General features: G+C 44.8%; 1 protein-coding gene across 1 annotated transcript in view; it reads right to left on the bottom strand.

Moving 5' to 3' along the window:
* LOC135554692 (E3 ubiquitin-protein ligase rnf213-alpha-like) overlaps window positions 1-26,192 on the bottom strand; it is a 68,783-nt gene that overhangs the window by 20,008 nt on the left and 22,583 nt on the right. Inside the window, 31 exon segments of the mRNA XM_064987115.1 lie at window positions 195-437; window positions 692-802; window positions 1,361-1,483; window positions 1,801-1,997; window positions 2,546-2,753; window positions 4,130-4,244; window positions 4,356-4,458; window positions 4,544-4,713; window positions 5,246-5,428; window positions 5,767-5,867; window positions 8,409-8,529; window positions 8,807-8,994; window positions 14,525-14,737; window positions 14,947-15,104; window positions 15,651-15,781; window positions 16,080-16,271; window positions 16,480-16,621; window positions 16,959-17,112; window positions 17,737-17,801; window positions 17,921-18,043; window positions 18,184-18,308; window positions 18,400-18,513; window positions 18,616-18,740; window positions 18,960-22,577; window positions 22,679-22,834; window positions 22,971-23,152; window positions 23,277-24,561; window positions 24,729-24,893; window positions 25,136-25,273; window positions 25,395-25,612; window positions 25,844-26,003. Coding sequence (XP_064843187.1) covers window positions 195-437; window positions 692-802; window positions 1,361-1,483; window positions 1,801-1,997; window positions 2,546-2,753; window positions 4,130-4,244; window positions 4,356-4,458; window positions 4,544-4,713; window positions 5,246-5,428; window positions 5,767-5,867; window positions 8,409-8,529; window positions 8,807-8,994; window positions 14,525-14,737; window positions 14,947-15,104; window positions 15,651-15,781; window positions 16,080-16,271; window positions 16,480-16,621; window positions 16,959-17,112; window positions 17,737-17,801; window positions 17,921-18,043; window positions 18,184-18,308; window positions 18,400-18,513; window positions 18,616-18,740; window positions 18,960-22,577; window positions 22,679-22,834; window positions 22,971-23,152; window positions 23,277-24,561; window positions 24,729-24,893; window positions 25,136-25,273; window positions 25,395-25,612; window positions 25,844-26,003 — 9,327 coding nt within the window.

The following is a 26,192-nucleotide window of genomic DNA, read 5'->3' as shown; positions in this document are numbered from 1 at the left end:
TAAATTCCTGGAGGGCCGTGTGTAAGATGGTTTTTGTTATTTCCTTTCTATTCATGTCAAATGAAGACCTAGGCAACCAGGTGAGGGGAGTTCTTAATGAACTAGTCCTTACCCTATGGGCCATGGTCAAAACTAAAGTATTGCACTACATAGGAAACAGTGTGCCATCGGGCACGCAGCTCCAGTGTTCCCACCTGCATGTTGGCAGGCAGTAGGGCCAGCTGCTGGAGGGGCGTCAGTAGACCCTGGTTCCCACAGAGCAGCACTGCAGCCAGGTGGATGCTCAGCTCCACCACCACACACTGGGCCCCAGAGGCCCCGGGACGGACTTCCAGGGGCCCCAGGCGGTTGGCCACCAGGGCCTGGGCGAAGGCCCTCACCTCTGGGCTGACCAACACCTTGGAGGCCTGGATGAACGCCAACAGGGCCTGGCATTGCTGGGGGGATACAGTGTTAGCTTTAGGTGTAAAGACAGGTGAAGTATGGAAGCTGAAGAGACTGACAATAATATTCCTTTCTCTTGACATGTGCACTCATTCACTACTCAAAGCTTTTGATTGGTGGTGACATGGTCTAGTACGAGTTTCCACCATGTGTCTTATGTCAGTCATTTTCTTTCAAATCAGTGAGGGTGGGAAGGAGAGAATTGGGACAACATCACAGTATTTTGTCTTTGTATAAGGACTCTTACCACAGGTTTAGGATGGAAGCTGTCATTGGCTGATCTGTAGAGAGAGGTGACTTCTCTGAACAGGGCCAGGAGCAGGTAGACTGCTTTCTTCTGTGGGGGACATTTACAGCCCTGCACACAGACACACACAGCAGTGTTTTCCCCCCAATATCAAAATCATTTATTGGTAATAATTAAGTACCTTACTACGATTGTTTTAAATTAAAATGGTCAAAAAGAAACAACAGCTTCTTAGCAAAGAGCATTTTCTCAAGTAAGAGTTTTGCTCGGACTGTCTGGGAGTGGACTGAGTGGGGATGGGAAAACTGAAAACGTGCTGTTATTGGCAGAGATTTGGAACTCTTTCTTATTGGTCTATTAACTCATTTACTGCATGGTGATGTCACCATGGAAGGCCAAAACTCCATCCCAACAAAACAGGCTGAAAAACAGCTCTCACAGTAATAGGGCCTTATCATCACTTTCACAGTATTATTCCAACCTCAGTGTGGAAATATACATACAACACAGGAAAAATAATGTTTTGACTGCACTGGGCCTTTAACACATTAAAAACAGAATATCTGATAGAAAGAACATACAAATGAACAAGCAAAATCAAATCACAAGCTAATGCAAAATGTTCTGCAGGTGTTTCAGTTCTGAAGTAAAGTAGAACTACAACAATACCTCACAAGCGTTGTCCAATCCCTCGATTTTGCCTTCCATCATTGCCTTGGCAACAGCATCTCGGATTGTCTTGTAATCCTCTCCACATACAAGATATTGGTCTATCTGGCTGCCATCCTCATTCTGAAGGACAACAGAAGAGAGAAAGAGTGGTTAAAATGGTATGAAATATGGTTTATATCATCACATCAATACAGGAATACTTAGTAAAAAAAAAAAACGCTACGTACATAATCGCTACATACTCCAAAAATGCTAGCCATGAGATTCTAGATATTAAATACCCATTTAACAAATACAAACTTAAAAACATTTTGGATGAAATAAGAACACCCGAAGCTAAAAGGTTGACTATCCCCGTACCACTTCCAGCTTGGTACGGACATCGTATTGCTCCCTACATTACTCTCCCATAAAGAAAGACAAAATGGCCACAATACCTGCTGCAGAACTTCAGCAGGGAACAACCACCGGATGTCAGCCACCTTCAGGAGTTTCTGAACAAACTCCACGCCGCGCTGGCTGCAGATCTTACGGATGAGGTAGACCCGGTACCAGTCGTTCCCGCTGCGTCTACACAGTTCTACCACGCTGGTCAGGAAGGCCGCAACGCCGTTAGGAGACTCCTCCTGCGATCCTATTGGACCATAATGGGAGAGGGAAGCGTCACATGAACACATACGATTGATTGAGAGGAGGTCTAGGATAATTAGGCAAACTTTTTTTTTTTTTTTTTTTTAAATAGATTTTAGTTTTTATAGTCACATCCACTGGGTAGGTGAAGTTAGATGTGTTGTTTTACAGAGTCAGCCATAGCAGTATGGTGCCCCTTGAGCAAATGAAGGTTAAGTGCCTTGCTCAAGAGCACATCGACAGATTTTCCACCTTGTCGGCTCGGGTATTCAAACCAGCAAACTTTCAGTTACTGCCCCAATAATCTAACCGCTAGGCTACCTGCCGTCCTACTGTATTAATTAAATCATTGAATAGTCTATCAAATCAATCATATATATTATACGACAGTTGACCTACACCCACAAGTATCATTTTGAAACACAAGGGTCGTGTTCAACAGGAACAAAACAGAAAAAAAACGTTATTAAATGGAGTGATACTGGCAGACTACTTGAAATGACCCAATGCTAGTTGTACCCTACTGAACAGGATCCAGGATGACGGACGTACCTGTGGCAGCAGCAGACAGCATGTGGACCAGCAGGTCTGCAGCTCTGTCCAGCCCCATGCGCACCCTGGCCACCTGCTGCAGGTACTCTACGGTGGCTGCGTGGCCGGCATCCAACTGCAGGAAGTCCCCCAGGAAGACCCTCTCATCCTGCATGCAGGCCTGCTGCTCCGCCGCAGTGTGGCACTGCATCCGCTCAAACATGGAATCCTGGGATGGAGAGGAGGGTGTGACAATGATGTCACTGAAAAAGCATGTCACTGAAAGATGCTACATGTAGAATGTGTCACACATGTAGAAGCTTGGTGAACTGCAACTACACTTAGGCTCAATATAAACAATTCCCTCCCCTCCCCCGCATGCCATTTCCCCGCAACACGGTGGAGAGGTTCGTGCCATCTGACTTCCCAAGGATCCTTGATAGCAAGACTATTTTACTTTCCGTTACGTCCATCAACTTCACGGTGGAGAGGTTCGTGCCATCTGACTTCCCAAGGATCCTTGATGGCAAGACTATTTTACTTTCCGTTACGTCCATCAACTTCACGGTGGAGAGGTTCGTGCCATCTGACTTCCCAAGGATCCTTGATGGCAAGACTATTTTACTTTCCGTTACGTCCATCAACTTCAAAACAGCCGTAAAAACAATATTTTTGGTAATTGAAAACCTATTTCACAGTGATTTAGATGGTACATTGATTCCCTACACTATTCAGTGCTTGTTTTCTCACACATACTGAAATTGAGCATGGAATTTCAGTAACCAGGAAATGACAAAGCGATTTCTACATTGTCCGCTTGTCCCAGTCTGCCATTGTTCGTTGGACTCGATGAGGGGATGACCACGCCTTTTAGTGACGTCGATGGAAGAGGGAGGGTGCAGTTTTCCCATCTGGCTTTCATTGTCAAATAGCGAGTCTGCATTTTAGAATGCTATTTTGTATTGGCCCAAAATAAATAAAAATGTGTAAAACACTATCATTCCACTATTACCTGAGATAGATTATTATGGACATTTTCTGAAATTACAATGCAAAAACTCTACATGTAGTTGCTTGAAATAGCATTATTCACTGAAATAGCACACGTCACTGAAATAGCAGTATTCATTTAAATAGCATTATTCAACTCCAAACAGTCAAATCAATGTACTTAGCCGATATCTCTTCATACCAACAATTACTGATGCATAACTCTTTATATACACCAACCACATACATGCTCCTGTAGATTCAATGGGCCATATATATACCTACCTCCATTCAATGGGCCATATGTACACCTACCTCCAGACAGATGATTCAATGGGCCATATGTACACCTACCTCCAGACAGATGATTCAATGGACCATATGTACACCTACCTCCATTCAATGGGCCATATGTACACCAACCACATACATGCTACTGTAGATTCAATGGGCCATATGTACACCTACCTCCATTCAATGGGCCATATGTACACCTACCTCCAGACAGATGATTCAATGGGCCATATGTACACCTAAATCCAGACAGATGATTCAATGGGCCATATGTAGACCTATCTCCAGACAGATGATTCAATGGACCATATGTACACCCACCTCCAGACAGTTGATATACAGAGAATACAGTTCATTCTTGTCTGATTCCTCCAAGATGTTGCTCTGTTCAACTGCTGTCAGGTGCTGCTGCAGGTAGTCTTTCACGTCATCAAAGCTTCAAAAACAAACGTGAATTTAATCAAACAGTGAGGGTCATTTGAAAAATGTTGATATATTTACAATCATGAATGAAAGAGTAGTCTAGCAGTACTAGTCACATAATCACCTGTATTTGAGCAGGAGTTTGAGAACAACCGACCGAACTACTGGGTTTTTGTCAACAGAGTCGTCAAAGGGAGAGAGGGCCTTGGTCAGAATCTGACGATGAGCTGGCAAAGAGGAAGAGGATTGTGAGGACAACAACACACAACAAGACAAACACAGTGGCCCACACCCCCATCTCCACCCACTCACCACCTCTGATGATGGGCACAGAGTGGACCTCCACCATGAGGAAGGAGAGCAGGTGGAGGATGATGGCCCTGCAGGGGGGAGAGTTGTCCTTGAAGCACACTGTTGAGACCAGGTCTATGAAGAAGGCGTTGCACTGCTTCCTGAAGCAGGCGTTCTGGTTGATGAGAACTCTGTATAATAATATGATTCACACAACCGTGACCAACAATGCAATGAACCCACACATACTGTATGTTAATAATTCAATTCCGTTACAATATTGATGGGTTCTGACTCTAAACTTGAAATCGTGTTAATTATCAGGTATCCTATTGAAATATTGAGTGCAAGAGTCTGGCTTCTACACCAGATGTTTTTATTTATTTTACCTTAATTTAACTAGGCAAGTCAGTTAATCGTCCATGAGTTTTTACAAGGTTCATTTAGGACCTAACAGTATGAAAGCACTTAAAACTGGTGAGCCTAAAATGCATACACAAAAACGGTATTAGGTAATTAATGAATGGCAGTGAAACTAATGAATGGCAGGGAAATGAATGAATGAATTGAAGCTTAAACAACAATAAAACATTCAAATAGCATTAAATCACAATAAAGTGAGAGTTATTTCCATGAGGTTATCTTCTTCACATAACAAACAGCCATCAGTATGTCTAATAACCTTAGTCATGTACTAATCAACATGAGAGGGTCCGCCCTCACCTTATGTCTTCAGAGGGCCTGAGAGTGAAGTCGTCTGGCACAGCCTGCATGCAGAGAGGACAGAACATCTGACCTGGGACCAGCCACTGTCTGATGCAGGCCAGGCAGTAGATGTGGTCACACGGCAGGCTCAGGGGGTCATGGGGGTCGCTCATACACACAGGGCACGGCTGGAGGCCAAACCTGGACACGGACAAGATAGCGAGTTATGCAAGTTAAGCATACAGCATGCAGGGCTGTTGAGGGATGTTGAGCTGGTTAAAATTATAGAGCTAGACACTATACACTATAATTGAAGCCCTGAGTTTTTCTTTGTTATGCGAATGTGACCAGGAAAAACTCCCGGTCCTTGTATATACCCACTATAAGTAAGGCCCTGAGGTTTGAGTGGTCAGAGTCTAATCATGATCCAGCCATATGCTTCCTTTGTGTTATAATACCAGCCAATCTCTGCTTTGCTGGATCAGGATTGTAATAGAAGTATACTTCCAGACAGATGAGGAAGGAAAGGGAATCCGTACCTGAAAATGCGCTCCATTGCTCCGTCTTTGCAGGCTTTCAGTATACCGATCACCGCCTCAAACGGCTTCTTCATTTTCAGGTCAGAGTCCTTCTCCAGGATCTTGATAGAACAAAGACAACAAATGCCATTTTGAAAGGAAAGGAAAGATGACACTGAGCAAAAAGATAAACTCAACATGTAAAGTGTTGGTCCTGTTTCATGAGCGCAAATAAAAGATTGCAGACATTTCCCATTTGCACATAAAGCGTATGTCTCCCAAATTTTGGGCACAAATTTGTTTGCATCCCTGTTAGTGAGCATTTATCCTTTACCAAGATAATCCATCCACCTGACAGATGTGGCATATCAAGAAGCTGATTAAACAGCATGATCATTACACAGGTACACCTTGTGCTGGGGTCAATAAACCTGCACATTTTAGAGCGTCCTTTTGTCATACAACACAATGGCACATATGTCTACAATTTTGAGGGAGCGTGCAATTGGCATGCTGATTGTAGGAATGTCCTTCAGAGTTGATGCCAAAAAAATGTCATGTTCATTTCTCTACCACAAGCCTCCTCCAAACTTGTTTTAGAGAATTTGGCAGTACATTCAAAATCGGCCTCACAACTGCAGACCACATGTATGGTATCGTGTGGGTGAGCGGTTTACTGATGTCAACGTTGTGAATAGTGCCCAATTCGTTTGTGAAGCATCACAGTACAGTTGAAAAATATATGGCAAATAGACATCCAAAAAGGATGATGTTGAGAGATAGATGGGAGAGGTTGAATGTTCAGGTTGAATTAATATATATATATATATATATATATATTCACCTTTATTTAACCAGGTAGGCTAGTTGAGAACAAGTTCTCATTTACAACTGCGACCTGGCCAAGATAAAGCATAGCAGTGTGAACAGACAACAACACAGAGTTACACATGGAGTAAACAATAAACAAGTCAATAACACAGTAGAAAAAGAAAAAGAGAGTCTATATACATTGTGTGCAAAAGGCATGAGGAGGTAGGCGAATAATTGCAATTTAGCAGATTAACACTGGAGTGATAAATGATCGAATGGTCATGTGCAGGTAGAGATACTGGTGTGCAAAAGAACAGAAAAGTAAATAAATAAAAACAGTATGGGGCTGAGGTAGGTAAATTGGGTGGGCTATTTACCGATGGACTATGTACAGCTGCAGCGATCGGTTAGCTGCTCAGATAGCAGATGTTTAAAATTGGTGAGGGAGATAAAAGTCTCCAACTTCAGCGATTTTTGCAATTCGTTCCAGTCACAGGCAGCAGAGAACTGGAAGGAAAGGAGGCCAAATGTGGTGTTGGCTTTAGGGATGGCTTTACTTAAAAATCATACAATGTGATTTTCTGGATTTTTGTTTTAGATTGCGTCTGTCACAGTTGAAGTGTACCTATGATAAAAATTACAGACCTCTACATGCTTTGTAAGTAGGAAAACCTGCAAAATCAGCAGTGTATCAAATACTTCTCCCCACTGTATATATTTACCCCAAAAATATATGGGGGATTGGAAATGATGCAGACAATTACATTGATGGAACCAATATTCTTTCCTCAATATTAAGCAGATCCACCCCTTTAAAAAGGCATAAGCTACGGACAATGTACACAATTGCATTTTATCAATGGCAATTTCAATGTACAGAGATACCGTGACGAGATCCTGAGGCCCATTGTCATGCCATTCATCTGCCGCCATCACCTCATGTGTCAGCATGATAATGCACGGCCCCATGTCATAAGGATCTGCACACAATTCCTGGTTAGCTGAAAATGTCCCATTTATTCCATGGCCTGCATAATCACCAGACATGTCACCCATTGAGCATGTTTGAGATGCTCTGGATCAACGGGTACGACAGCGTGTTCAAGTTCCCGCCAATATCCAGCAATTTCACACAGTCATTGAAGAGGAGTGGGACAACATTCCACAATCAACAGCCTGATCAACTCTATGCAAAGAAGATGTCTCGCTGCATGAGGCACATGGTGGTCACACCAGATACTGACTGGTTTTCTGATTCCCACAGTTTTTTTAAGGTGTCTGTGATCAAGAGATTCATATCTGTATTCCCAGTCATGTGAAATCCATAGATGAAATGAATTTATTTCAATAGACAGATTTCCTTATGTGAACTGAAACTCAGTAAAATCTTTGAAATTGTTGCGTATTGCATTTATATTTTAGTTCAGTATATTATTCTGATATTAGCCCAGGCAAATCAGAGGAGTGGTGTGGTTACCTGTTACACTGACTAAAATAGACCACTGAAGGGCACCATTTTATTTAACTAGGCAAGTCAGTGAAGAACAAATTCTTATTTATAATGACGGCCTACACTGGTCAAACCTGGGCCAATTGTGCGCCGCCCTGTGGGACTCCCAATCACGGCCGGTTGTGATACAGCCTGGATTCGAACCAGTGTGTCTGTAGTGAAGCCTCTAGCACAGAGATGCAGTGCCTTTGACCGCTGTGCCACTATACAATACTATACATACACTAAAAGGAGGTTTCCCAGACACAGATTAAGCCCAATCTTGTATTTAAATCATTTTTGATGGAGATTCTCAATTGACATCATTATTCCTATAGATATGACCCCAGACCACACTGACCTGGCACAACCCTCTGGTGTGCTCCAAGACCAGAGGCTTCAGCCTCTTCTCCACCGCCTCGATGCCCAGTAACATGTGCTCCACAAACAGAGACAGGGTGACGATGCGGTTCCACCCAGTCCTACAGAAACCACAGAAAAAACAAGTCACAAAAAAAATACAAATCTGTTGTTCTAAAGTTTTAGCAGCTATCAAATAATACAAAACTGCCCTTCAGATGACTGGACAGCTTTACACTTCTTTTAAATCAAAATTAAATAGAGGGACAATGCAACAAACAAAAAATAACAGTTGATAAATAGAGTCAGTTTATATACTGGCCATGTCAATGTCACTATGTCAACCTTGCCATTCAAGTTCCAGGTCATTGAGATTGGATAGAATCCCTGTTAACTCACTGAACTCTGTGGACCATGGCCACACTCCTGTCCTTATAGTGTCTCAGATTCTCCTCGGAGCAGACCAGCTCGATGGGAACCTGGAGCCTCTTGACCTGTCTGAGCCAGACCAGCCGCTGGCCGTCTGTGTCCAGAGCCTGGGGCTCCAGGTACTCTACACAGGCCACGGCCGCATACACGTCCAGCACCTGGGGAGTTAAAGCATGCTTTGAGGGGTAACGCAGTCTCGTGTCGCTAGACATTGCATTATCACATTTGCTCTGCATCCTGGCAGAGGAGAACATAGATGCCAGGCACACAAGGCTATGGTCAATGCAAAATGACACAATGCAGAGGAATATACTTAAGATATCCTTGTTCCTGAAAATGTTTTATATGAACACAAGCCACACAGCATAAAGGAGTGATATCACAGCAAGCATCTCCCTACGCTGGAGCTGAAACACAAATATTTACCTTTCCTTTCATCTCTACCAGCATTCAAAAGACTGGAAGGAAACAAAAGTATCATTGCTTGAAAATAAAATGAAGAATCCCTTTAACGCTGAACTGGCCTGCTACACTAGACTTCAGTGGAGGCTGCCTCATAATAATGTCTGCTATACTAGACTTCAGTGGAGGCTGCTGAGTGGACTAGACTTCAGTGGAGGCTGCTGTCTGCTAGTGAGGGACGCCTCATAATAATGTCTGCTATACTAGACTTCAGACTGCAGTGGAGGCTGTAATGTCTGCTATACTAGACTGTGGAGGCTGCTGAGTGGAGGACGCCTCATAATAATGTCTGTTATACTAGACTTCAGTGGAGGCTGCTGAGTGGAGGACGCCTCATAATAATGTCTGTTATACTAGACTTCAGTGGAGGCTGCTGAGTGGAGGACGCCTCATAATAATGTCTGCTATACTAGACTTCAGTGGAGGCTGCTGAGTGGAGGACGCCTCATAATAATGTCTGCTATACTAGACTTCAGTGGAGGCTGCTGAGTGGAGGACGCCTCATAATAATGTCTGCTATACTAGACTTCAGTGGAGGACGTCTCATAATAATGTCTGCTATACTAGACTTCAGTGGAGGACGCCTCATAATAATGTCTGCTATACTAGACTTCAGTGGAGGCTGCTGAGTGGAGGACGCCTCATAATAATGTCTGCTATACTAGACTTCAGTGGAGGCTGCTGAGTGGAGGACGCCTCATAATAATGTCTGTTATACTAGACTTCAGTGGAGGCTGCTGTCTGCTAGTGGAGGACGCTCATAATAATGTCTGCTATACTGGAGGGAGGCTGCTGAGTGGAGGACGCCTCATAATAATGTCTGCTATACTAGACTTCAGTGGAGGCTGCTGAGTGGAGGACGCCTCATAATAATGTCTGTTATACTAGACTTCAGTGGAGGCTGCTGAGTGGAGGACGCCTCATAATAATGTCTGCTATACTAGACTTCAGTGGAGGCTGCTGAGTGGAGGACTTCAGTGGAGGCTGCGCTCATAATAATGTCTGTTATACTAGACTTCAGTGGAGGCTGCTGAGTGGAGGACGCCTCATAGTAATGTCTGCTATACTAGACTACAGTGGAGGCTGCTGAGTGGAGGACGCCTCATAGTAATGTCTGTTATACTAGACTTCAGTGGAGGCTGCTAATAATGTCTGCTATACTAGACTTCAGTGGAGGAGTGGAGGACGCCTCATAATAATGTCTGCTATACTAGACTTCAGTGGAGGCTGCTGAGTGGAGGACGCCTCATAATAATGTCTGCTATACTAGACTTCAGTGGAGGCTGCTGAATGTCTGGACTTCAGTGGAGGCTGCTGAGTGGAGGACGCCTCATAATAATGTCTGCTATACTAGACTTCAGTGGAGGCTGCTGAGTGGAGGACGCCTCATAATAATGTCTGCTATACTAGACTTCAGTGGAGGCTGCTGAGTGGAGGACGCCTCATAATAATGTCTGCTATACTAGACTTCAGTGGAGGCTGCTGAGTGGAGGACGCCTCATCATAATAATGTCTGCTACACTAGACTTCAGTGGAGGCTGCTGAGTGGAGGACGCCTCATAATAATGTCTGCTATACTAGACTTCAGTGGAGGCTGCTGAGTGGAGGACGCCTCATAATAATGTCTGCTATACTAGACTTCAGTGGAGGCTGCTGAGTGGAGTGGATACTAGACTTCAGTGGAGGACGCTGAGTGGTGGACACCTCATAATAATGTCTGCTATACTAGACTTCAGTGGAGGCTGCTGAGTGGAGGACGCCTCATAATAATGTCTGCTATACTAGACTTCAGTGGAGGCTGCTGAGTGGAGGACGCCTCATAATAATGTCTGCTATACTAGACTTCAGTGGAGGCTGCTGAGTGGAGGACGCCTCATAATAATGTCTGCTATACTAGACTTCAGTGGAGGCTGCTGAGTGGAGGACGCCTCATAATAATGTCTGACTAGTGGACTAGACTTCAGTGGAGGCTGACTGAGTGGAGGACGCCTCATAATAATGTCTGCTATACTAGACTTCAGTGGAGGCTGCTGAGTGGAGGACGCCTCATAATAATGTCTGCTATACTAGACTTCAGTGGAGGCTGCTGAGTGGAGGACGCCTCATAATAATGTCTGCTATACTAGACTTCAGTGGAGGCTGCTGAGTGGAGGCTGCCTCATAATAATGTCTGTTATACTAGACTTCAGTGGAGGCTACTGAGTGGAGGACGCCTCATAATAATGTCTGCTATACTAGACTTCAGTGGAGGCTGCTGAGTGGAGGACGCCTCATAATAATGTCTGCTATACTAGACTTCAGTGGAGGCTGCTGAGTGGAGGACGCTGAGTGGAGGACGCCTCATAGTAATGTCTGCTATACTAGACTTCAGTGGAGGCTGCTGAGTGGAGGACGCCTCATAATAATGTCTGCTATACTAGACTTCAGTGGAGGCTGCTGAGTGGAGGACGCCTCATAATAATGTCTGCTATACTAGACTTCAGTGGAGGCTGCCTCATAATAATGTCTGCTATACTAGACTTCAGTGGAGGCTGCTGAGTGGAGGACGCCTCATAATAATGTCTGCTATACTAGACTTCAGTGGAGGCTGCTGAGTGGAGGACGCCTCATAATAATGTCTGCTATACTAGACTTCAGTGGAGGCTGCTGAGTGGAGGACGCCTCATAATAATGTCTGCTATAGGACTATAATAATGACTTTCAGTGGAGGCTGCTGAGTGGAGGACGCCTCATAATAATGTCTGCTATACTAGACTTCAGTGGAGGCTGCTGGAGTGGAGGACTGCTAATAATGTCTGCTATACTAGACTTCAGTGGAGGCTGCTGAGTGGAGGACGCCTCATAATAATGTCTGCTATACTAGACTTCAGTGGAGGCTGCTGAGTGGAGTGACGCCTCATAATAATGTCTGCTATACTAGACTTCAGTGGAGGCTGCTGAGTGGACTAGGACGCCTCATAATAATGTCTGCTATACTAGACTTCAGTGGAGGCTGCTGGTGGAGGGAGGACGCTCATAATAATGTCTGCTATACTAGACTTCAGTGGAGGCTGCTGAGTGGAGGACGCCTCATAATAATGTCTGCTATACTAGACTTCAGTGGAGGCTGCTGAGTGGAGGACGCCTCATAATAATTCAGTCTGCTATACTAGACTTCAGTGGAGGCTGCTGAGTGGAGGACGCCTCATAATAATGTCTGCTATACTAGACTTCAGTGGAGGCTGTCTGCTAGACTGGGAGGACGAGTGGAGGACGCTCATAATAATGTCTGCTATACTAGACTTCAGTGGAGGCTGCTGAGTGGAGGACGCCTCATAATAATGTCTGCTATACTAGACTTCAGTGGAGGCTGCTGAGTGGAGGACGCCTCATAATAATGTCTGCTATACTAGACTTCAGTGGAGGCTGCTGAGTGGAGGACGCCTCATAATAATGTCTGCTATACTAGACTTCAGTGGAGGCTGCTGAGTGGAGGACGCCTCATAATAATGTCTGCTATACTAGACTTCAGTGGAGTGGAGGGAGGACGCCTGTCTGCTATACTAGACTTCAGTGGAGGCTGCTGAGTGGAGGACGCCTCATAATAATGTCTGCTATACTAGACTTCAGTGGAGGCTGCTGAGTGGAGGACGCCTCATAATAATGTCTGCTATACTAGACTTCAGTGGAGGCTGCTGAGTGGAGGACGCCTCATAATAATGTCTGCTATACTAGACTTCAGTGGAGGCTGCTGAGTGGAGGACGCCTCATAATAATGTCTGCTATACTAGACTTCACGCCTCTAATAATGTCTGCTATACTAGACTTCAGTGGAGGCTGCTGAGTGGAGGACGCCTCATAATAATGTCTGCTATACTAGACTTCAGTGGAGGCTGCTGAGTGGAGGACGCCTCATAATAATGTCTGCTATACTAGACTTCAGTGGAGGCTGCTGAGTGGAGGACGCCTCATAATAATGTCTGCTATACTAGACTTCAGTGGAGGCTGCTGAGTGGAGGACGCCTCATAATAATGTCTGCTATACTAGACTTCAGTGGAGGCTGCTGAGTGGAGGACGTCTCATAATAATGTCTGCTATACTAGACTTCAGTGGAGGCTGCTGAGTGGAGGCTGTCTCATAATAATGTCTGCTATACTAGACTTCAGTGGAGGACGTCTCATAATAATGTCTGCTATACTAGACTTCAGTGGAGGCTGCTGAGTGGAGGACGCCTCATAATAATGTCTGCTATACTAGACTTCAGTGGAGGCTGCTGAGTGGAGGACGCCTCATAATAATGTCTGCTATACTAGACTTCAGTGGAGGCTGCTGAGTGGAGGACGCCTCATAATAATGTCTGCTATACTAGACTTCAGTGGAGGCTGCTGAGTGGAGGACGCCTCATAATAATGTCTGCTACACTAGACTTCAGTGGAGGCTGCTGAGTGGAGGACGCCTCATAATAATGTCTGCTATACTAGACTTCAGTGGAGGCTGCTGAGTGGAGGACGCCTCATAATAATGTCTGCTATACTAGACTTCAGTGGAGGCTGCTGAGTGGAGGACGCCTCATAATAATGTCTGCTATACTAGACTTCAGTGGAGGCTGTCTGAGTGGAGGAGGACGCTCATAATAATGTCTGCTATACTAGACTTCAGTGGAGGCTGCTGAGTGGAGGACGCCTCATAATAATGTCTGCTAGACTTCAGTGGAGGCTGCTGAGTGGAGGACGCTCCCTCATAATAATGCCTCATAATAATGTCTGCTATACTAGACTTCAGTGGAGGCTGCTGAGTGGAGGACGCCTCATAATAATGTCTGCTATACTAGACTTCAGTGGAGGCTGCTGAGTGGAGGACGCCTCATAATAATGTCTGCTATACTAGACTTCAGTGGAGGCTGCTGAGTGGAGGACGCCTCATAATAATGTCTGTTATACTAGACTTCAGTGGAGGCTGCTGAGTGGAGGACGCCTCATAATAATGTCTGCTATACTAGACTTCAGTGGAGGCTGCTGAGTGGAGGACGCCTCATAATAATGTCTGCTATACTAGACTTCAGTGGAGGCTGCTGAGTGGAGGACGCCTCATAATAATGTGTGCTGCTCCTGGTTTTAATTTCAAGATGTTCACACTTAGAAGCCTCGCGCTCTGCTTGCGCTGGCCCACAGTTCGGACTCCAGTGCAGCTGGTATAGAACATAGTGTTTTCCCAACGCCCCAGTGGAGCTTCCCAGTAATACTGACCAGTTCATCCCCCTCTCTGGCATGTGTGTTCACCCGGAGGACCTGGGCCAACTGGGGCTCCATGCTGATCATCCTGGACAGGTTCTGCAGGCGGTTCTTAAACTCATGGTAGGCAGCGTGGACCCAGGGTAGCGAGGTCACTTCCTTCCCCATGACGTCATCGTGACGCAGCCGCAGCTCGTTCACACAACAGGTCAAGGCACCGCAAAGGAGCTGGAAGATTGGTTAGGATGTATGGATGTGTACACACACACAAACTAATAATTAACACCTTGAAATAACAATTCAATTCATCTTTATTTAGGCAGGACTCTCCAGTCAGAAACAGACATCCATGTTTTCCAATGATTGCTGGGATCCATAAAAACAGACTAATGACATCATTTTATAAATGTTGACAGTAAAACAATGAAAGTCATTACCTGCAGATCCTCCTGACAGGTCACATTCATGGTCATGGAGATGAAATCCTGCAGGTACCTGTGGAAGAACTCAGCCTGCATCTCCGGGTCTGCCTCTGAGATGTAGCGGCCCAGTGGGGTCTTCCTAAAGAACTCCTCAAACTGGCCCTGAGTGTGACCTGAACATCCCAGAAACACCATAACTAGGTTAAATGAAGAGAAAATAACATCATTCCTAGATAGAGACCAAGTACTGAAGAATTATTGAACACAACACATACTGCTACATCCCTGGTTGTAGTCTAAAACAATGCTGAACGTTGGTCAAAACGTAATGCCCTATTCACTAAATAAATTAACGATCCTCCAATACAACCCCTGGCTACAACATAACAGGGTTCCCAAACTGGAGGCCTTAAGGTTTTCTGATAAAAAAATAGAATACTTTTCTAAAAACACCAGGAAATCAGCTCCAAGTGATTTAAATGTAAGAAATCTGTTCCAAAGCATAACAGAGAGAAACGTGATTATATACAAATGTAAGCAAGGCTTGAAATGATTATGTTTTAGTCAAACATATCTGTTTGGGCTTCTTGCAGTCTACAAATGATTTGTAATTATGTTCCGGTCCCCCAACAAAAAAAGAAAATGGGCCCTCGGCTGAATCTAGTTGATGATCCCTGACATATAAGTTAGACGTATGAGGTATTGTCATAACCCACTACCTTCATGCTGGAGAGCATGGACCCAGAGTTCATCCAGGTAGTCCCTGATCCTCCAGCTGAAGGGCATGATACAGCCGATGTTCTTGTCCAGCCCAATGTAGTTCTGGACCAGGATGGTCTTTGACTCTGAACTGGGGCAGGAAGGGAGGGGTTAATATAGAGTGGCAAGAGAGAGGGAGTTGTTGATTCACTGACATTCTAGAATCAGAGCTGACAGAAGACAGCATCTCTAGTCTTGAACACAGAAATATAATTACTAGAAGGGACAAAGCCCCTCAGACCATGGTAATTTGACTGGAATACTCAATATGGCCGCCGGTCCACCCATTGTAGAACAAAAACTTGATTAGAAATGGCTGTTCTTGTCATTTCATTTCTATGCTCTCTAGCCCAACAACATAACTATTGCTGTGATAGTACAGTACTTACTTGCGGTCCAGTGTTGTGTAGGGAACCTCGAGTAGTTTGTCGTTCCCAAAGATGTCCAACCAGAGTTTCTTAACCGCCTCTCCAGAGTTGGAGTCCAGCAGAATGTCCAGGTTGCGGTCGCGGTCGATGACAGAGACCAGCTGGGCCAAGAAGGGAATAACCACAGCCTGCACCCTTTTCCATAGGGTGTGTCTGGTACAAAAAAGGAGAAAATCAGTTTAACAGAGCCGTTTATGGGCAATATGGTACAAGGCAAAATGTATGGTTATTTGGCCAATCAAAAATATCTTATGTCCCTTTTAAAGAGTTAGTTAAAAAAAGTTATCTTTAAAGTCCCTTTGAATTTACAATGAGGATTTGTACTGGCATAAGAGGTTTTGAAATCATAGTGGTCACTCACCTGAATGTCCCTCCTTCCTGCAGTGCGTCAATGTTGGACGCCTCCTTGATGACCCAGTTATTTGAGGACAGTTTGAGCGTGTTGTCATCATGGTTCGACAGCAACGAGTAAAGACGCCTCTTCACGGTCCTCAGAAATTCAGCTGTTCAAGAACATTCATAGTCTGAGTATTATCATTGAGAATGGAATGCATGTCAATGATGACCCATTGTTGTGCTGTATCCATGCAAGCTTGGATATGGTAATGCCAGAGAAGTATGGAGATCGCTTGTTGAGTCTCTCAATTTTCAAACTTCTCCGGCGCCAGCACGCACTACTGCTTAGATTTAGCACGCCAATGGGTAAACAGTTATTAAGAATTGGCCTAAACAGCAATAATAACAGATTTATTTTATATAGCACTTATTACTACAAGAAGAATCTCCAAGTCGCTTTAAAAATCTAAAAATAAACAATTAGTACTATAGTAGTTATCCTACCTCTTATTTGTTGGTTGTCAGTCAGAAGTGTGAGCAGAATCTCCACTCTCCTGGTACTACGGACTCCGCCCTCCAGCTGGTCTCTGAGCATGCCCACTGCGCTCTGCACACAGCTACGTACCAGCGCCGTGGTGTCCACAACACTCCCCCAGCTCTGCAGTAGGAACATGGTCAAGACACATGAAACACGAGGAAGGTGTTCCAAAACAACAGGGTTTGTGTACAGTAAAACAACAGGGGTTAGGTGCAGTAAAACAACAGGGTTTGTGTACAGTAAAACAACAGGGGTTAGAGGTGCACATGATATTTAAATGGTGCTACAAACAGGATTGTTTTGAATTTTTGCAGTATTTACTGTCATTCTTACAAGAGGAAGTCAATCATACAGAATGCCAAAACAATATTGTAGCAAATAATAACACCTAAATATTAAAATGTTAAAGTCTATCATCCAAAAGTGCATCCTCTTTTAAAGCATTAGATTGTAACTCAGTTTATAATGCTAAATAGTGTAGACCTGTCATATAGGACCTTTCAACCAAAACTATGATGATTTCTACACTGTTTGTGCAATTTCAGTGCTTGTTTTGTCACAAACTGAAACTGAGTGTGGAATTTTAGCAACCAGGAAATGACATTTGCGATTTGCACTAAATAACACGAAGTCAGAACGGCAATCCCATTTTGACAAAGGATGCCCCTCTGGCGAAGAGAAATCAATAGACAAATATCACAGCCAATCACAACACTGGCGGGTAAGTAATGGTGTAAAACTCACTGTTTGGTCTTCATGTTCCAATTCCTGTTGCTCTGTCTCAGTGTACATGTCATCTACCTCCATCGCTGTGCATAAACATACAAGGCTCTTTTAGCTATGTCAACAGGTCATTTTTTCTGAAGAAGTGTATCAGTACGAAGACATTTTGTCATGATCATCAATACTAGTCTTAAAGGTCATTCACCTTCAGGCTCATCCTTTTTCTCCTCAAACAGTTGACTGATGGTAAGGTTTCTCAAGGCTTTGATATCTGACACAATATCTTTCGATCTTCTGAGGTCATCAATATGAACCGACCTCCAGGGGTCTATATTGGATTTAGAAAAAATAATAACTTCATAAGGTTTTTTTTTACAAAAGTTTTCAATCTCAGATTATCTTTTGAGCACGTATCCCATTTCAACATGTTCTAAAGTTGTAAAATGTTTGAACCAATGATAACTTCACCTCCATGAAATCCGACATAGGATGTTCCTCCTTCCATTCTTGGCAATTTAGTAATGAAGTAGACGAAGACCTTGCCTCCCATCTCCACTTGTCTTGATTTGTTGATTTCATTGATGGCAGAATATCTGAAATGAATTAGATAAATTATTAGATATAATCAGATTTTGTTTTTTTAAATGTATTTATTTAATGACATGTATTCCAGACTTCACTTACTTGGCGGAGGCAATGAGATTTGCACTGTGCGACGCTTCATCAAAATCTGACTGAATGATCAGGATTTTGTTGCCAGATGTATTCTCTCTCCCATTTCCAGATGTGAGGAAATGACTAAGAAGAGAGCAATGTTTTTAACCTGACCAAAAGGTTTCAACTCAACGGCTAATGGACAATCAATAAAGCATGATGAGGATGAACTAAAAGGTGTCAAACCTGATCTTCTTGAGGAAGGAGAGCTCAGTGTCAAACTGCTGAAGAGAGAGAAGCTCCACATTGTTCACCACATCTTCCAGTGGCCCAACATCTGATGCTGTTAAAAGTCTGGAAAAGGTAGTCACCTTGGAAAGTAAAAAAAATAAAATAAAAAATAGGACTATATAAACAAACGTTTAATAAGAGTTATATAATGTCATGTCCTAAAGTTGTCCTAAAGTCCCTCCTGATTACGGGAATCCCCCAATCAAGATTTCTGAAAAAACTAAGAATTATTGGAATATTGAAAGCCTACATTTGATTGTGGTAATTAAAAAAAATATATATATATAACAAATTGTTACCTCTATGAAGGACGAATGGCACTGCTCGTCCTGTTGAGTGTGAGAGAAGATGAAGTCGGCCAAAGAGCTGTGCTTCTGGTCCTCAAAGTAGATCCTGGCCAGATGTTCACTCTCCACCCTGGGGAGAACAGTGCAGTCCAGCCGAACCACCGAGTCTGGAGTGGCACAGTTCAGAAGGATCAGTTTGGCCTCGTCCAGGACTCTTCTTTGGGGGTCGGAAATGTCTGTCTCTCCCCTTTGCTTCTCTGTCATTTGGAGGACCACCGAAGCACACGTGTCGGAATGGTAGCCAATGAAAACGTCAGGAGGTAGGTACTTGTATGTCTGGGGGGCCATGGTGTGTTGGTTATTGAGGGCCACAAACTGACCAACCCATTTCTCCAACTCCACAACAACTGCTCTTTGTTCTTCCTTGAGAACTGTATGGATGTCCAGATAGTGCTTCTCAAGCCTGTTGATGAGAGGGATTGGAAACTGTTTGTAGACCACCTCTTTCTCCTCAATGACAATGAGCCTGAAGTCTTTGTGTACTCTGCATTTGACACGATGTGTCCCCAGTCCCAGGTCAACGTACTTCTGTCCTCCCAAGCAGACGTAGTACTGGTTCAGAGCATCGTAGAGACTTTCATAGAGGTTCTGCAAGTTCAGGAGCACGACGGTTCGACCGGTTTCCATGCAGATCTTGACTCGGTTGATGTTGCGGCAGATCTGGGTGTACTCTTGGTCCTTGGGGAAGCTAGACCCGAAGATAATCTCTGGCTGGCAGCTCTCGGAGAAGAAAGTCTGCTGCAGGATCTGTAGTGCTGCATAGTTCTTGGTCAGAACTAGCAAGTAGCGGCACTCATCCTCCTGGCCAATCGCAGAAATGTTTTGTCTGACAAGATCGATGGTGCTGATGCTCTCCAGATTCAGGTTGATCTGTATCTTCTGGAGCCTTTGGGTGAAGACTGTGACTGCATCCACGTCGTCCCTGCCACTGAAGTTCCTGAGGACCGCCTCCACAATCTTCTCTGCACTAGGCCTCTGTTCAGAAGCCTTGGTCACTGCGAAAACCATCTTGATCAAGCTGTAGTAGTCACGCAAACCAAAGAAACCTTTCCCTTGTTTACGGCAGATGTTTAGGTAGGCTCTGGCAAAGGGTTGGAAGAAATCCCTGACCTTCTCCAAAATCATTGTGTCAGACGAGCATATGCCTTTAGCGCTCTCAATCAGCTCTTTCTCGTCGGGGTCGCAACGTGAGACGAAAATGCCTCTATTCATCTTCGCAGGATCCAAAGCCCAGTTGGAGATGCCGATGAATCCAACCTTTTTGTGCGGTAGCGGCTCATCATCGATGCATCCCTCTTCCAGCAGAGGATGGAGGGTTTTCAGGGGCATTTTGGGAGAATCCTCAGCCAAGCCAATCTCATCCAGCACCACCACAGATATATACTCCTTCAGGTTCTTCCCCTCCTGGAAGCGACCACATTGCTTGAATGTGTTGATGATGCCCTCCGGTGTGGAGTGAGGGCTGCACTGGAAGGACACCAGGTGAATCTGCTTAAGCCTTTTGTAGAGGTCAGAGTGTGCGGCTTGGCCCTGCATGGCGTCTGCCACCAAGGTTTTAGACAGAGATTTTGAACTCCCAGGTTTCCCCACCAAGAAGAGGGGAATTCTCAGCTCTATGCAGACCACCATCATGAAGACATTCTCTTTCAGAGCGTTGTTTCGTGCAATAGTTTCACCCAAGGGCACTCCGCTCAGAAGGAGATCCTGCATGAGGGAGATCTCCTGCATCACTTTGAATGGGGTGTAGGTTTCAGTGAGGTATTTGCAGATTCTCTGTCTGTACTTGTCCTTGTTTTCCAAACAGGCATGGTAGCATATTCCCAGAGCCATCACTACAGACCACAAGACTGGGTCTCTTGCTTCTGGCTCCCTCTGGTTCCTCTCACTCCTCTCTGCATTTTGATTTCTCTGATACTGATTTAGCTCAGCAAGCAGCATCGCATGATTTTTGTAGAACCACACAAAGGCTTGCATGCAACGTTCTACATCCCTCAGACTTACGAAGCTACATTCGTCTTTCCTTGTCCGCATGTACCTCTGCGAAGCAGACAGGACATCCGCGATCAACCTGGTGTATACTATATCAATTGTGTTGGTCTCAACCACCCTCTGGACAATCTGCTGGATGTACATTTTTTCAGTGTGATCATTGAGCTGGCCAAAGTCCCACACCAGAGGTATCATGCTGGGGGGCAAGGCCTGGACTCTGTACACCAACTGGCGGAGAGGGATGGAGCCCAGCTTCTCATCAGTCTCTTCAGCTCGGACTCGATATCCCAGTCCAGCAGATTCCAACCTCTGAATCATCTCATCAGTGTGTTTTCTGTAAGGGTTGCATGCGGCGATGATCTGCAAGCCGCAATGGGGCACCAAACACTCTCCCTCCACTGTATTATCACAGAGGACTTCCTTGATACTGCTGATGGCTTCCGTGGTGTTGGCTTCGTCAAAGAAGAGGACAGAGTCAAAGTTGTAGCCTTGTTTGTTGGTGAACGCAATGGCTTCTGCTTCCCGGATTTTGGTGTAGATCATGTCTGAGCTGGTTCCACCATGAACTTTGACTAGCTTCATGTTTTCCGTGGCCACTCCGCTCCTCCTAAGTTCACATAGGAATTTAATGAGCCTTGTCTTCCCACAGCCTGTCTCCCCCATGATGATGACTGGGATGCCACACCTGAAACGCATGTGGATGGCCAGCATCTTCAGTATATTGTCAGTGGTGAGCTCATATGTTTCATCAGGATCAAGAGGCCACTGGATTCCCAAGACATTGCAAAGGCGTTCAATCTTCTCCCCTCTGGGCAGTTGGTCAAAGTCGATATTGAAAGGGACTCTCTGTAGCTTTAGACCCTCATACAGCTCTCTGGTCATGATGTCTCTTTTGATCACCCTTCTTGTGGATGGATCGATGGCGTCAACAGAGTTCTGTTCGTTGGGCTGAAGATGGAAGCCAATGAAGGTCATGGACACATGGTCATCGTTGAAGAAGATGTATGGATGTGGTTCTGACTCCCATCTCTTCCTGATCCGGAAGGGTGCCAAGTCTTCATCGCTGACCCCAGTCAGGTCCATTTGCTGCCTCCCGGGGCTCTGGTCAGAGATGCTGAGGGACGGTGTGGCAAAGTCTTTGGCCATCAGAATCATGAAGTCCACCACAAAGTTCTTGAATCCCTGGAGGGTGTCCCCGGTGAAAGAGGCATCACAAAAGACTGACGTCTCACAGTCTCGTAGTTGAAGGTTTAGGAACCATGCGAAATTCCTTAACTCGGCCCACGATGGGTCCATTATGCCACAGAACATAAAGAGCATCTGTAGACATTCTACATAGGTGCCTTCCACCCCATTGTACATGAAGGTGTCCAGGTCGATTTGATTATGGAAACGGGTCAGATACTGGTAGGGTCGTTGGTATGCTTCACTCCTGAACTCTTTGTCATCCATGAATGGGTCTTCAAGCTTTACAAAGGAGGGGTCCTCCCTCATCCTCATTTCCAGATCTAGAACCTCTTTTGGTGGGCGGCAGAAGACATTTGGGAACACATCCAGGAATGTGGAGTTGGCACGTGCATTCTGTATATAAATAAAGTGTGAGGAACGAAAGTGTAAGTGTTCTTTTTCTCTTATCACAATGAAAATGTATGGGATTTAACACCAAGAGACTAAATATTTACCGTTCTTGGGCCATTTCTGGGCAAGTTAACTGTTGACTGTAGGATCTCAATGACATAAAGCTGTTTGTTGCTGCATTTCCACATCCTTCCCTCAGAATCCATCAAATATCCCAAGACCAACAGTTTAAAGAGAAACTCATAGAGGCCTTTCCGCACCTGTTGATAAAACATGTTTAAAAAATAATTTAATCAAAATATCACTAAATGAATCTATTTGGTAAACATTCTATCAAAAAATAGTTAAACTATCACTAAACAAATTAAAATGACCAATAGGCTACAGTATATTTACCGAAGATGTGACATCGAAGTGGAAGATGATGAGCTCTTTCGACTTGGGGGTATTCAGCAGAGACTGAAGAATAACATTCTCATCAACCCTTGGCTCGATCAAGCGGATGCATTTCAGCAGTGACGGCTTCTTGGTGGAGTGTTTCAGTTTTTCATACAGCCTCTTGATGTAAAGGGACTTACCTGAAAGTGCCAAGAACATGTCATTATTTTAAGCATAAATCCAGCGGATAAGTAGGATATATCAAACCACCAATTCACTGATCAACACAGGAGTTTACATAAACTGAAGGCCAAATATACTCACCAACTCCAGCTCTACTGGACGACACAACTCCAACAAACATCCTGTCCTTGAACACAGCAGCAGCACTGCTCTGATCTGACGGGACCGTGTAGTGTTTGTTGAGGTACCTCTGGATGCTGCTCAGGGGTTCCTGGGGCACCATGTGTAACCTGTACTGGCTGAAGGCTGAGGGAAGGTAGGCATGCTCTCTGTCCGAGCTGCAGATGATCACGAGCCTATAGTCCTTCCTGCTCTGCATTTTAATTCGCTGGAAAAAGCTCTCCACCTTGGAGCTGACTTCGTAGCGAAGCTGATCGCCGTAGAGCATGGTGTAAATCTTCTCTCCTCTGTAGCCGGTAGTGAGGCAGCGTCTGAGGAACAGCTCCACCTGCTCGTAAGGCGTGGAGGAGTTGCACAGTAGGACCTCATCGTATGTAGGCAGCGGCTCGTGTTTGCTGCTCATGTAAATGGAGATGCAAGACGTCAGGATCTCGTCGTGTGGAGAAACTATGAGGTTTGGACTTCCGATAGCCAGGCCCTTGGGCATCAATCTTTCAATGCTTTTGTATTTCTTCTCATCAGCCATGTCTCCTTCATTCACATCACCTATGTTGGCCAGAATTTCTAGCAGTTTTCCGAAGCTTCGGACGTCGAGAGTGTCTGGGAGGAAAGAATTCATGTCTCTCATGTAGGCGTTCCACATCAAGTCCAACTTTCCTGAGCCGCTAATGTGCTCCACAAGACTTGGAAGATTGTCTGAAGAGAGATTCAACTCTCCAATGAAATCCAGACCTCCCTGTACACCGCTCGGCACCTCAACAAAAGTCTGGAAGTCAATGTCCTCATTTTGCACAGGTGGGTTAGTGAGGATCTCGTATTGCAGTGTGTGCCAGGTTTGCCTAAGATCAGAAGCTGTGCAGTTGGGTTTGACAAAGGAGAGCATCATGAGAACTTGGTCCTCCAAATTCGACACATTCTGCTGAGTCAGCTTACTGCACAGGTACACAATCTGCTCGGCGGTGTAGTAGTTCAGGTAGTAATTGTGGGATCTCTGTTTGTCCATGAAGTCGTTCCAGTACTTCAGACACTTCTCCATCTTCCTGCACAGCTCAGGAAGCTGCTCCACGATGCTGCCCTCCACCATAATCACACTGACAACGCTGCCGAGGTTGAAGTCCATGATGATGCCGGCGTCTTGGCTGAGGGAACTACAGTTGATATTGGCTTCCCAGTGTCTGAACAGGGGGTTCCCTGCTGTGAACAGGGCAATGAATGCCACAGCCAGCCTCTGGACACTGGCGAAAACCTGAGGAAAAGAACACAAAGGGAATCCTTGTTTATAACATCCCATACCAAATGCTCCTCTCTTCTATAACGATATGACTACCAAGCTCACCCTGAAGAAGAGGCTTCAACCTTAACTGACATGGTTAAATAAGAGGTTAAATTAAAGAAAGAAAAATACTACAGTACCTCTGCAAACTGGTCCACCTCGCACTGGCCCTGGTCCCCTTTCCCAGACATGAGCATGAGTTTGTTCTGCAGTTCCCTCAGGTCCTCCAGGGAGTAACGGCGCATCTCATGGCCCTCGTCGTGCTCCTCTGGGATCTGCAGTTTCAGGGCCGTGTCCAGGCTCAACTGGAAGGACAAAAAGACAAAAATGATGCTGAAGAATGGCACTGTAGAACTATGACAAATATTCTAATCCACTGAAGTATCATTCTACACACTGGAGTGGTAAACGTTTTAACCTAACTTCAAAGTGTCGGTAAGCAGTTGGAACAAAGTTCTGGCTAAAATGAACATGAGTAACAGATGATAATTCTAAAGATGGTTGAAACTAACAACTGTATATTCTATGGATTGTTGTTCAGGCCTACCTTCTTTTGGTTCTGGGCACTGATGATGTAGATTCCTTTACTGTTGATGGCTGATGCTAAGGAGAGAGAGGATAGTTCCACAGATCCATGGCTGTCCTTCACAGTCTTCAACCACTCCAGGTGGCGTGCTGTGTCGCGCTGCAATAAGGACATTCACAGTCAGGTAGTTTTCCACTTTTAAAGGGATAGTTATCTTTTTGAAGTTTTGGCTTATTTGAGGTAGGTTGAAAGTAAGTTAAATATCATAAAACGTCCTCACCAGCTTCTTTGGGAGGTTGTTGTCATTGTCCAATGCCCTCCACAGCTTCTTCAGCACCTCCTTGAAGGCCTGGAAACCGGAGTCTGGCTTCAATTCATACAGCATCGGAGAGTAACCCAGGACAGCATCATGGAAGCAGGCCACACGGTCCACGTCGAGGTCATTCTCCCCAGCAGAGATGGAAGCCAGGTCAACAAACACTTTAAGCTCGTTGATATCTGGAATAGAGCACAACAGACTGATTAATCCAATAGCACTACATTTATCCCACAATGGGTAATTGTGCAGACAAGCAGTTCAGATACAGTATAACAAATAACATGAGACCTCATGATAATCACATGAAACATAATTACATGAAACATGACTGTCTATTTTCAATAGATATAGTTAGTGACTGATTACTGACAGGTTACTCTCTTGAAGGTAAAGATGATCACCCCGTGTACCTTCAAGAGCCTCTTTAACCCAGATGACAAAGTTTTTCCTGAGGCCGAGCTCCTGGAGACACAGTCTGCGGGGCTCTGTGATGTCCACCAGAACCAGCTTTGTCTGCATCAGGTCATTGTCAATACGATCCAGGTGCTCCCTCTTAAAGTCCTCATGCGTCTGACAACAGAGAAATACAGAATTTGTTTGAGTATTGTTTGTTCTACCAGTACTTGGCTGAATACTTGGTTCTGATTGGCTGAAAGGTTTAATACACAGTTTAGTTCCGTGCAGGAAAACGCCACGGGTGTCAGCTCAAATCGACATCTGCGCGATGCATTAATTTGTAAAACCAACTTTTAACAAGCA

Source organism: Oncorhynchus masou, chromosome 14 (assembly GCF_036934945.1).
Source record: "Oncorhynchus masou masou isolate Uvic2021 chromosome 14, UVic_Omas_1.1, whole genome shotgun sequence".
Classification (NCBI taxonomy): domain Eukaryota; kingdom Metazoa; phylum Chordata; class Actinopteri; order Salmoniformes; family Salmonidae; genus Oncorhynchus; species Oncorhynchus masou.
This window is presented reverse-complemented; position numbering and strand designations above follow the sequence as displayed.